At 40.1% G+C, this 10,946-nt stretch overlaps 2 protein-coding genes across 5 annotated transcripts in view; one reads left to right on the forward strand and one right to left on the reverse strand.

Annotated features, from left to right (window-relative positions):
* Window positions 1–952: 952 nt before the first annotated feature.
* Window positions 953–6,507, forward strand: zp3d.2 (zona pellucida glycoprotein 3d tandem duplicate 2). Of its 2 annotated transcripts, none has more exons than XM_028580282.1 (9): window positions 953–1,091; window positions 1,211–1,746; window positions 2,593–2,708; window positions 2,786–2,889; window positions 4,158–4,332; window positions 4,951–5,056; window positions 5,193–5,278; window positions 5,378–5,451; window positions 6,111–6,507. In XM_028580282.1, the coding sequence occupies exons 2-9, from the start codon at window positions 1,285–1,287 to the stop codon at window positions 6,485–6,487; spliced, it is 1,500 nt and encodes a 499-aa protein (XP_028436083.1). In that variant the 5' UTR covers window positions 953–1,091; window positions 1,211–1,284; the 3' UTR covers window positions 6,488–6,507. The 2 variants fall into 2 exon arrangements, with proteins under 2 accessions (XP_028436083.1, XP_028436082.1); XM_028580281.1 differs by having other exon boundaries at window positions 955–1,091; window positions 5,190–5,278.
* Window positions 6,508–7,373: 866 nt separating this feature from the next.
* The window catches only part of fli1rs (Fli-1 proto-oncogene, ETS transcription factor-related sequence), a 20,604-nt gene continuing 17,031 nt past the window's right edge, over window positions 7,374–10,946 (reverse strand). For 2 of the 3 annotated variants that reach the window (XM_028580398.1, XM_028580399.1), the window contains exons 6-10: window positions 10,260–10,328; window positions 10,042–10,104; window positions 9,246–9,293; window positions 8,919–9,005; window positions 7,374–8,458 (exon numbers count right to left, since the gene is read on the reverse strand). In XM_028580398.1, coding sequence (XP_028436199.1) covers window positions 7,935–8,458; window positions 8,919–9,005; window positions 9,246–9,293; window positions 10,042–10,104; window positions 10,260–10,328 — 791 coding nt within the window. In that variant the 3' untranslated portion in view covers window positions 7,374–7,934. The remainder of the gene's footprint in view (window positions 8,459–8,918; window positions 9,006–9,245; window positions 9,294–10,041; window positions 10,105–10,259; window positions 10,329–10,946) is intronic. The other variant, XM_028580400.1, reaches the window with a different exon arrangement.

A 10,946-nucleotide genomic window follows, 5' to 3' on the forward strand; every position in this document is an offset into this window, starting at 1 on the left:
GCAACATTTCAGCAATTTTAACAAAAATTATCAAATCAAAGTTTGGTGGATAATGTATATCACTGAGATCCTGTACATGGCCGTGGAAGCTTTGCTTGGAGTGAGGAGGCCCTCCACGTCCAACCTGGCCTGGCCTATAAAGGATGTACATATGAACTACAAGCGAAGGAGGGAAAGAAATTTGAGAAATATTGTTAACTATAAATCTTGAATTAATTGTGCACCCACTGTATAGGAACAACAGAACTTATATTGCAGATAACTTTTACTTTACTTTTCAAGATTACATTTACATTTTTCTTATCATCACACAGGTTGTGTAGCCTACAAAACGTTGTAACATTATGCTGTTTATTATTAGTAATTTTATTTGTGTGTTGACAGAATTGTATGAGAAATATTAATGAAGGTAAATATGGTGCAAAATGTGAGACCTTGTAGAATATGATGTGAGAACTTACAGAACAAAAAATCTGAACTTCTATGTAAAAATTTGCACTTGTAAAAAATGTTCACACACCTGTATTCCAAATGTGAAGTCACAGAAAAAATATTCACAAATGTGTAGATTGATATTAACATGAACACAATGAGTAGGCTACTGCAAACGTGTAATGCAAAATGTAGTCGTTTTTTTTTTGGGTTAATTTTCCATCACAACCACAACTCAGTCATTTGATCAGATAAAATCACGTTTTGTACATTTGTTTTGTATTGTTATGTTTTAGTCAAAAGCCATATACAACAAACCAGAAAAAATAATAGCCTATGCCTAACTAGAAACTACAAACTTTTTAAAGTAGGCTAAGCATATTTTTTGTACAGGCGGATACCTAAATCAGATTTAAGACAATTCATTTTTTATATAAAATAGTTTTATTTATATCATTTACCTTTTTTTTCACAGCCGGTATTTTGACCACAGGTGTTACTAATAACATTAATTATAGTGTGTTCCGTTTGAATGTCCCGTTGAGCTCACCGGAAATTGGCTCCCTATTTCCACTTATGACATGAAATGGGTTAAACCGGGTCTATACAATGACATAAAAATCAACCAACTTGTTTTTTCACTTATAACACTAATTGAGGTAGGTAAATATGACTAGAAACAGGACGTGCAACTTCTTCCATCAAGTTGTTGTTGTTTTTTTAAACAACGAGCGAGTGGCGCCATTTTTTTCCGTTTTGCTTTCTCTTCCGCCACCAGGTGCTGTTGATTTGGATCATCATCGGTGAAATACTCTGAAGTTAAGGTTGTTTTTCTAAACTTTAAAATAAAACATGAAACATCCGGTTAAGATTTACCTGTCCCTATTGTTTATGCTGCCGCTGTTTGAGGCTTTAAATCAAACGACCCAGGTGATGAGAAAAGGTTCCCGGAGAGAAACGCCGACTCTGCCGCCGCCATACCTGCACCTCCCCGCGTTTGTGGACTCCAGGTTGCCGCTGGTGGAGAAGGAGCATATCTCTCCATCCAAAGGCACAGGACTGGAGCCTTTACCCGAGCCCGTCCGGGAGATCCTGTTCCCGGTTTGGCCTAGCACCAGTCCGCCCAGCGTTTCGAGTGTTTCCGTGAGGACTATGTGCAAGTTTAACAAGATGCTCGTGCAGGTGCAGAGGAGCATTATGGGCGCCGGTGAACCAGACTCTCAACTCAAACTGGGGACATGCCAAGCCAGTAATTCCACGAGGGATTACCTTTATTTTGAATATGACATTGGCATGTGTGGAACCAGACGCACGGTGAGATTTAACAATAGGCCTTAAGTTTGATATTTACCGTTTTTAGCCATGCTGTGGCTCTGGTTGCAATCTGTTGGTCGGTCCACCACTTTGGTTTTTTCCTCTAGCACCACCACCAGCAGGTCAACGTTTTCACTTATCCTAAACATCCAACATATATTGGCATCTTTTTATTTATTTTTTAAAGATGCATTCAGGGGATGAATCCTACTGATTTTTCACTTTTGTGTGAAATCTCTCAACTAGCTGCAATGATTAGTCCAATGCATTGTCAGAAAATTAATCAGCATTTTGACAGTCACGCAAATCGATGATGATTTCACCTTGAGTTGCATGATCTTTTTTTCACTTTTTTATGTTTTATCTATAGACCAACAGTTTAGCATCAAGAAAATAGACAGAAGCGTAATTAAGACAATAATTAGATTTTTGTTGTTAATAATTAGATGCAGTCCTAGTCTTAACAACAATTGGATTGTCATTTTGGTTTTGACAGAAATGACTTTGGTAAACCCTTAAATTTTCACTTAGAAGTTATCAGGCCAACATTTTATTTTGTCAATAGTGTAACTTAATAACCCCAAATATAGTGTCAGCCTCAGCTGTACTTATCCAATGAGCAAATGTCAGAATGCTATCACTCTAAACTTGATGAACATAGTAAACCTATACTGTACATGCTAAACATCTGCATGTCAGCATTGTCATTGCCAGTATGTTAGCAAACTGATTATAGTATTTAGCTCAAAACACCGCTGTGCCTATGTATGGCTTTACAGAGCCACTAGCTGTAGACTCTTAGTTTTAAAGAAATATCGATAATTTAGCTGATTTCTTTCCTTGCAGATAATTAATAATCAGCTGGTCTTTTCAAACACACTACATTATGACCCACCAAGGCTCCAAGGACCAATCAGGCGAGCTGTGCCTTTCACCCTGCGTGTTGCATGTTCTTATAACAGGTAAGACTGGATCCAGACCAAAAAACATTCTGCACCAAGTTCTTTCAATGCACACTAATTAGTCTTCTACTGTTTAGGTACCAATACTCCTCCAAAATTGGCTACACACCAAAGATACAGATGCGCAAGATCTTCATACCAATGAAGAACAGAGCTAGATTTTCTCTGACTCCACAAAATGGTAAGACCTAGAAAACTTATCTTACCAACAGATTTCTATGGGCTCTCAAATGTCTTGAAAAGCATTGCAGTTAGATTGAAGAATGCATTTAGAATAGGGCTGGGCGATATGGAGAACCAAATATAACGATATTTTTGACCAAATACCTCTATCTATACCGCAACGATATTGTAGTGTTGACTATTGGTGCTTTCACAAAATATTTACACAATGAGATTTTTGATAAATAATCATCGGTAATGTGGATATAATGACTAAGTGCGTAAAGGCAAATAATAGAACATTTACAGTCCCAGTCGGTTAAGTTCAGAAAATGACATCACTTTACTGTAATGCAGATCTTTTAAAACCAGGAAAAGACAACATATGCCATATTACCATAACCAAAATCTAAGACGATATCTAATCTCATATCACGATATCGATATATTGCCCAGCTCTAATGGTGTGGACTCACAGGGCCGAAAATCGTCTGTTGGACAGTCTGGCAAGGTCAGTGACTCAAATCTATTCAGTGTGTCCCGTGCCGTTGTCAGTCTGGGGGGTTGTCGGCGTTAATATTCGCCGACCTAACAAGTTCAGTCGGCGGCAGGGCAGTCGGGACTCACCTGGAAATGGGGAGCAAAATGAGGTGACTAGAGTCTCTCAAAATCTGACAAATCTTTGAAACTGACCTTTTGTTGAGCAAAAATGAAGACCGATTCAGCAACTGCACGGCCTATTTCTCGCTTAAAATGTTTTCAGAAACCTGTTTCAGTGAACTATTTTAGTAGAATATGAGATCGTATTCTGAACGGCCGCCATGACAGTCTGGCTTGAATTTCTGGAGAAAACGAACCCATGTGATGCGTTCGTCCAATCAGCTGCCGGTTTTCATTTCTTGGGCAACCATACAGATTAGCGCCGCCTGCTGTTGTAGAGATGTATTGCGTCTCGTCTCTTTGGTGTGTTCTGTAGCACTTTTTGGACCAACACAAGGAGACTGATCATTTCGACTGGCTTTTCTGTCAACGGGTCGGCCGTCTGGTCAGTGTGTAAGCAGCTTAATTTAGAACTTTTGGAACATGGAGTGTTGGCCTTAGCCCTTTAATGGCCCCAACCAGTAAAACCCAAGCCTCTCTGCCTTTTGAATTCAATCAAACACACCCCATTTACAGTAATCTCACTTAGTTCTTGTATTTGAATTTAGGAAACTTGGATTTCTTGAAACTGCATGATGATGAATGTGGAAGTTGTTCTTGTTGCCGGTCTTTCCTTCTGTCTTTCAGCTCAGTGGGAAAGTCTTTCTCCGTCAGATCAGTACATGCTCGGGAACCCCATGTACTTTGAGGCCAATGCTCCGTCCATGTCCCAAGACGAAAGATTGTATGTTCACTTGTGTTACGTGACTCCTGAGAAGTCCCACACCTCCATGCCTCAGTTTGCAGTCGTGAAAAACTTTGGGTAATGATCACCTCACTAGGGACTGTTTTTTGGCAGTTTGCAGATTATTTGTATTGGCTTTTTATCTGCCTGATAACCGATAGTTAATTATGAAGTGCGCCACTTTGGCTCTGCTACAGCTTTGTGTTGGTCCATCTGCTTCGGCTACACTCACCACTGAGTCTGACTTAATGTCCCGCCCACAACACTATCTGACTGTCTTTTACTGTGGTTTATGTGGAAAGTTTCAAATTTTATTACATAATTGCTTAAAGCATTAAAACAAAGTTTTGTGTTGGATTTTGTAATATTCCCAAATCTTAATTTTGCCTTAAAGATTGTCCTTTTCACTGTATATGCATATCGGTTCCAAATATCAGTTATAGGTTTCATTAACTACTAATAATCAGTATCTATCGGCCTTGCAAAAACCAGTATCAGTCGATCCCTATGCCTCACTCTCACAGAAACTAAAAACCGTGAGATTTATTGTCACTCAGATTTTATTTAAAAAAAATATGTATACGTTTTTAAAACAAAAAACAGCATATGTAGGCTAATGGTCAGTCTCTCTCTCTCTCTCTCACTCACTCACTCACTCACTCACTCACTCACTCACTCTCACTCACTCACTCAAAGGTGTATGGTTGAAAGCAACTACAGTCGCTCCAGATTCATCCCGTACAAAAACAATGCTGTGAGATTCTCTGTGGATGCCTTCTTGTTCACAGGAATGATGGAGCAGGTGTGTAATGTTTTCAGTTATCGGAGCAAAAATTGTTTTGTTTGCTACAAATTGTCTGGTTTTGGTTTGAATACCGTGCTAAAAGACTAAAACATTTAACTGATGGCAAATCTTGTGATCTGATCTCCTATAGCAGTTCTACATGCACTGCTCCATGTCTGTTGGCAGTTATGTCCCCACACCTGCAGCGAAGTCCTGCAACTATGACACAAAAACAAAGCGGTTATTTTTTATTTTATTTTTTTAAAGAAAATATTACAAATACAAAGTTTAAACTTTTTGTACAATTGACACACAAGGGTTTATAACTGTTTTTCTCAGATGGGTTGAGCTGTATGGACTAGACTCTGTGTGCACCTGCTGCGACTCCAACTGTATCTCTGCTGCACCCAAAGGTGAGTCATTGCTTCCCTCGTTTTCCATAATAAAACATGTCTTATCACAATTGAAGGATACGGCTGCAGAAATGATATACTCCACAAATGGAAAGATTTAAAAACACTGACTTGATCCTACTAACAAGTGTTGTCTGTGTAGTCAAAGCCTGACATAGCTTATTGTACCAAAGCGCTCCATTTTTGTTAAAATGAACACGTAACTGTTGCACAGGGGGACATGTTCCTTCATTACCATGAACACAGGCACCATGGTTTATTTTGAGTCAATCCCATGTCTCTTATGCTCTATGGTTGTCCTTTTTTTATTTTTCTTGTTTATGTACAACACCTTTTTAACTTTTTTTTTTTTTTTTTTGTTTAAACATTATACAAAATGTTAACTATCAATAATAATAATTTATACTTTATTAATCCCGCAAGGGGAAATTCCAATGTTTTCACTCTTATTACACACAGGTCTGAATTACACACATGCTCAGAACCTATACATGCACTAATGGAGAGATGTCAGTGAGTGTAAATATAACTGCCATTACAGGAAGTTACTGTGAGATTAAGTATGTTGGAATGTTTTTACATCTTTTTTTATTTTTATTTTTTATTTTCAATAGTTATTTCTGCAGTAATTTTGGAACATATTCAACATTTTTTTTCAGTGACCAAAATAACCAGCAGCAGGCCATGGACAATACAGCCTAAAGTGAAAGCCACTACAGCCCCGACGAGGACAGTCCCCACCACAACAACAACAACAACAACAACAGCAGCACCACAACAACCAGAGACGACCAGAGAGGTGACTCAATGGAGGGCGAGTTCACAGCCTGAAGTGATAGCAGTGACTCTGATGGGTAAGGTGAAGAACACGGGGAAGGAGTTGGAGTGGCTATTTGGAGGAGAAGCAGTGCCATGGGTTGAGATGGAAGAGGAGCAGCAGGTGAAGGGCTTTGCCGTTGTGGTGGTGGAGGAGAAAGAGGAGGTGGTCACACAACCTCGCACAATATTTGAAGACCTCTTTGAATTTGACAAATAAAGCTGACGTTTGTACGATAAGTTTCAAGTCAGGGTGGCTCATTACACGACTCCTAACAAACTCGTGATCTAGTGGTCAATGGAAATATTTTTTATTGTAAGTTATGTCTGTATTCTTACACATTTGAGACAGTGGTTGTTGGGACTTACTGTGGAACTAGAAACTGTCCTTTAGTTGTCATTGAGCCTATATCAATCCTCTCTTTAAAGGTACTCTAAGTGATGTGACGCTTTTTTTTTTTTTTTTTTTTTTTTTTTTTGGCTTTTTTTTTGTCCCATACATATAGCTGCTTATCCCCCTGAACACACTGTAAAAAAACGCAGTGTCTGTAGACAGCCCAGGCTCCACAAACATCAACAAAAACAAACTGCGGCAACCTGCACCACAAACCATAAGTGTTCCAGCGAATAACCGACAAGAAGGAGCTGGTTGAGTCATGAATACACATTGTGGAAGTAGCCTATGTGCTAACGCTGCAGCGATGGCTCAACCAGCTCCTTCTTGACTGTTATTGGCTGGAACCGTTTGTTATGGTTCGTGGGGCAGGGTGGCGTGTGTGTGTGTGTGTGTGTGTGTGTGTGTGTGTGTGTGTGTGTCCGTCCCCCATCACTTAGAGCACCTTTTTAAAAGAAATGGTTTAATATTTTGGGGAAATAAGCTTATTAACTTGGACAGAGTGAGCTGTTTTCAGTTGTGCCAAGCTAACCCGCTGCTGGCTATATCTAATATTGACCAATATGACAGTGGTATCAATCTTCTCGCCTAACTCTCAGCTAAAAAGTGCAAACTTGAAAAGCGTTTTGTCAGTTAGTAAAAAGACTCAACAAACGGTATATATTATAAGTATCCCATACATCATTTGTAAACGATAAAACTCAGGAGACAATTTTCAGATGCAAGTATTTATTAGTTTACATCATGAGTAAATGTTATATTGCTACATAACCATCATTCTGTACAATTTCTTTTACAAATGTCAGGTCATTATATGTGATAACTGCAGTTTTGAAAATGCTAAAAATAAAAATCAGTTTCAAAACCAGTATGCTACTTACACAGCAAAGGTTATGACTTTGGTCTTTACAACAGGTACAAATCAAACAAGGTACTTACAAAATAAACTTGGTTTTCATAACATCTGAATAACTGTTTTAATACAGTGTCATCAGTATATTCATAAAAAAATCTTGGCAAGAGTACAATACAAATCCTTTCCATTCCTCTCAGTTAATTTACCCCTCACGTTTTGTCCATTTTTTTTTTTTTTATAAGAAGGAATGTGACAAAGGAGACATCATAATGCCCTTATTAAAACAGACCGAAGCGTCATATAACCTTCAACTCAGACAGGGTTCAGCTCGGGTGCATCCTGGATGGAGTGAATGTGTGTTCTTACACGCTTGGGTTCCTCTCTATCCCGTTGTCCCAGCTGTGAAATGCATCGTCCTCAGTAGTACGAGCTCAGGTGGGAGTGGGTGGCGGGATGTCTGGTCATGGCTGACCCAGGATAGATGGGGCTGTTTGGTGAGTTCCAGTACGTCGACTGTGGGCTGAAAAAGTTGCCGGGGGAGACGGGCATAGGTGCAGGATGGCCACCCATGAAGTTCATTTTGGGCTGGTGGCTGTGGTACGTCTGGACGTAAGACATCTCAGTCTGGTACTTAACAATCCCCCCTTCCGCTGCGTGATTCTGGTGTGCCTGCGAGATGCCTTGGAAGTCAAACTTGTAGGCATAGCGCTTGCCGTGCACCTTAGTCATGATGTTCTTGTCGTAGTAGTAGCGCAGAGCGCGGCTCAGCTTGTCGTAGTTCATGTTGGGCTTGCTCTTGCGCTCGCCCCAGCGCTTGGCCACCTCGTCCGGGTCGGTCATCTTGAACTCGCCGTTGGTACCCTCCCAGGTGATGATGCTGGCATTGTTGCTGTCGGACAGCAGCTCCAGCAGAAACTGCCACAGCTGGATCTGCCCTGAACCTGGAGACATGAGGAATTGGTTACTGACTTAAGTTGGTTGGTTACACAAAGAAGACCGAATTTACACAATTACCAGTAGTAGCTGTGTGAAATGTTTGTGTCTAAGCATCTTTATTCTTTCACTGGTAATATTTGAACATTTTGGAGGCTCTAATCGTCTGTATGTAGATATCAAGCCACGAGCACCTGGTAGCCTTTACAAAATAGCAAATAGTTTTGAGTAAAGCAACAAAAACAAAGATTTTAACTCCATTTGATGTATTCAGTTATTCCAGAACCTTGGACAGCTCAGTTTTTCTCTTAACAAAGTACTTAGGAGTTCTATTGTGGGCGGGTTTCTTTCCTACTTGTATTTTGGCGACGCATATCTAACATCTCGTGAGCTTATTTTTTTCTACCAAATGTGACCTTTTCACTGTGTGGCTTGGAGGAAGTGACAGACATCGGGGCAGAAACCTACCCACAGGCCTGTGAGCGCTGGGGTCAGGGAGCTTGTATGGACTTTGTTTGCCTGTTCGGTTCTTGGATGAGCTGAGGGCTTGGCCTTCTGTGAGGAAACAGCAGGGCAAACAGTCATTTTGGTGAGAGGGAAGCCAGATTTCGTCTCCGTGTAAGCGTGATGCAATTCTGCTGACACAACAGGTGTTGCTTGATGTTTAACCCATTTTGGAAGTAAGTGCATGTGTTCCAGCCCTTGCGTGCGTTTCTCTCATGTTGCCAAAGCAGACAGTGTAAAGGCCTCATTTGTGTCATCCTTGGTGGTTTATCTGGCGGTTTAGATTCTTACCTGGGTTGGCTAGTCGACTGCTAATGGGCCCTAATGTCTGATATGGATCTGTAAAGAAGAAGAAAAATCATTTTTACATTTTCTTGTAGATTTTACTTTATTAATGTTGGCAAATCCACCATTCATTTAATTTTAAGTGCCTTCAAGATTAGATAAAATATATGTCCATGTTGTTTGACATCACATGTATCATAATTTAATGTGTCTCAGAGATATCAACTGTGAACCTCCTAAAATGTATTTGATTGTTGTGGGAAAACATAAAATCACCTGCTTCTAGCAATTGCTACTGGACTTAGGCGGGGCTGTTTTGTCACTCTACTGATGGTCAAAGCAAAATGCTAGCAGCATGGCTCTAGGGATGGCAATGTCAGTTTGTCAGTCCATGACATTTTCCCCAGAGGATGAATCTCGCTGGCTTTGGTAATCCCCTGACTTTTCCTCTAGCAACACTATGGGCATTTGTGTTTGCTGGATGAATTGTAACAACTTTGGTGGTCCCTTAACTTTTCATTTAAAACCATAATTATCACTTGGTTTATGATGAAATACCCCAAAACCTAATGACATTCCCATCTGCCTCACAGAGCAGGTAGCATGGCTGTGTACACCTAGTCTTGTTTACATATCTCCTATATTTGAACCAGTCTTTGGAAACATTGGGAGCTTGACTGGAATCTCAAATAAAGCTCCTAAGCTTTGAGAAATTGTTTCCAGCACTGTGTGAGATTGTAGGGATTGACCTGCTTTAAAGGTCCCTGTTTAATGAATTTGAAAATATTTGGGGCTTTCATACCTTGTACAATTCTCGGAGCAGGCTCTGTAACTCTTGAGGTGTGTTGGTGCTCCATGGAAGGACCTACAAATCCAAAATACAGTAATTTATGTAAAATACTTTTGATTATCAGCTGTGGCTAAAAGTCAATTTCTATGTAAAACCAGTAGTTGCTCATGCATGGAAAAAATGTGTCATGATCATTAGTTTCATATCCTTCTCGTTTTTGTTGTCCATACCTTTTGGCACTGCACTCATGGTGTTTGCAGGCCAGCTGTTCCTGCAGCTGATCTCATCAAAACTGCTCTCTGCGCGCACACACACACACACACACACACACACAAAAACACAAAAAACAACAAGGATGAGACTAGACTTTGACTGGCGCGTGGCATTAAAAGGCTTTGAAGTGGACAGTGGGACAGCTCGGCTATAGTGGGAGGGAAGTCAGTAAATGGAGACCAAGAAGATAAGAGTTTGGAAGTCTGAAGATGACCCAATGTTTCTTTTGTTCAGGTCACCCCTGACGCCACAAGATTGTGAATTGGGTCCCAGGAGCAGGACCCATACTCCCCATTTCCTGTGCCGGTACAGCTGTTTCCTGTCTGAAACTGGCTGTTGAGTTTTAGACTCCTCAAAGTTTTGTCAACTGAGGCCAGTGTTGTGCCAAGGAACGTTTTTTGACTCTTGAAACTATGTAACATGGTTCTGAAACTCAACACATTATTTTGAAATCCCTAAATCATTCAAGTATTTTGCTCTTTTTTTCTGATGTGACCCTGAATTTAGAGCTTTGAATCACACCTAGAAACACTTAAGTCAAGACCGATGTCAACAGTTTGAGTAGTGAATAACGGTGGCAATGAAACATAAAAAACTGAAAGAAAAATGTTTGCTTAAAACAAATTTTTATCATGTATTTAAAT

Source organism: Perca flavescens, chromosome 6, assembly GCF_004354835.1.
Source record: "Perca flavescens isolate YP-PL-M2 chromosome 6, PFLA_1.0, whole genome shotgun sequence".
In the NCBI taxonomy this organism is placed as follows: domain Eukaryota; kingdom Metazoa; phylum Chordata; class Actinopteri; order Perciformes; family Percidae; genus Perca; species Perca flavescens.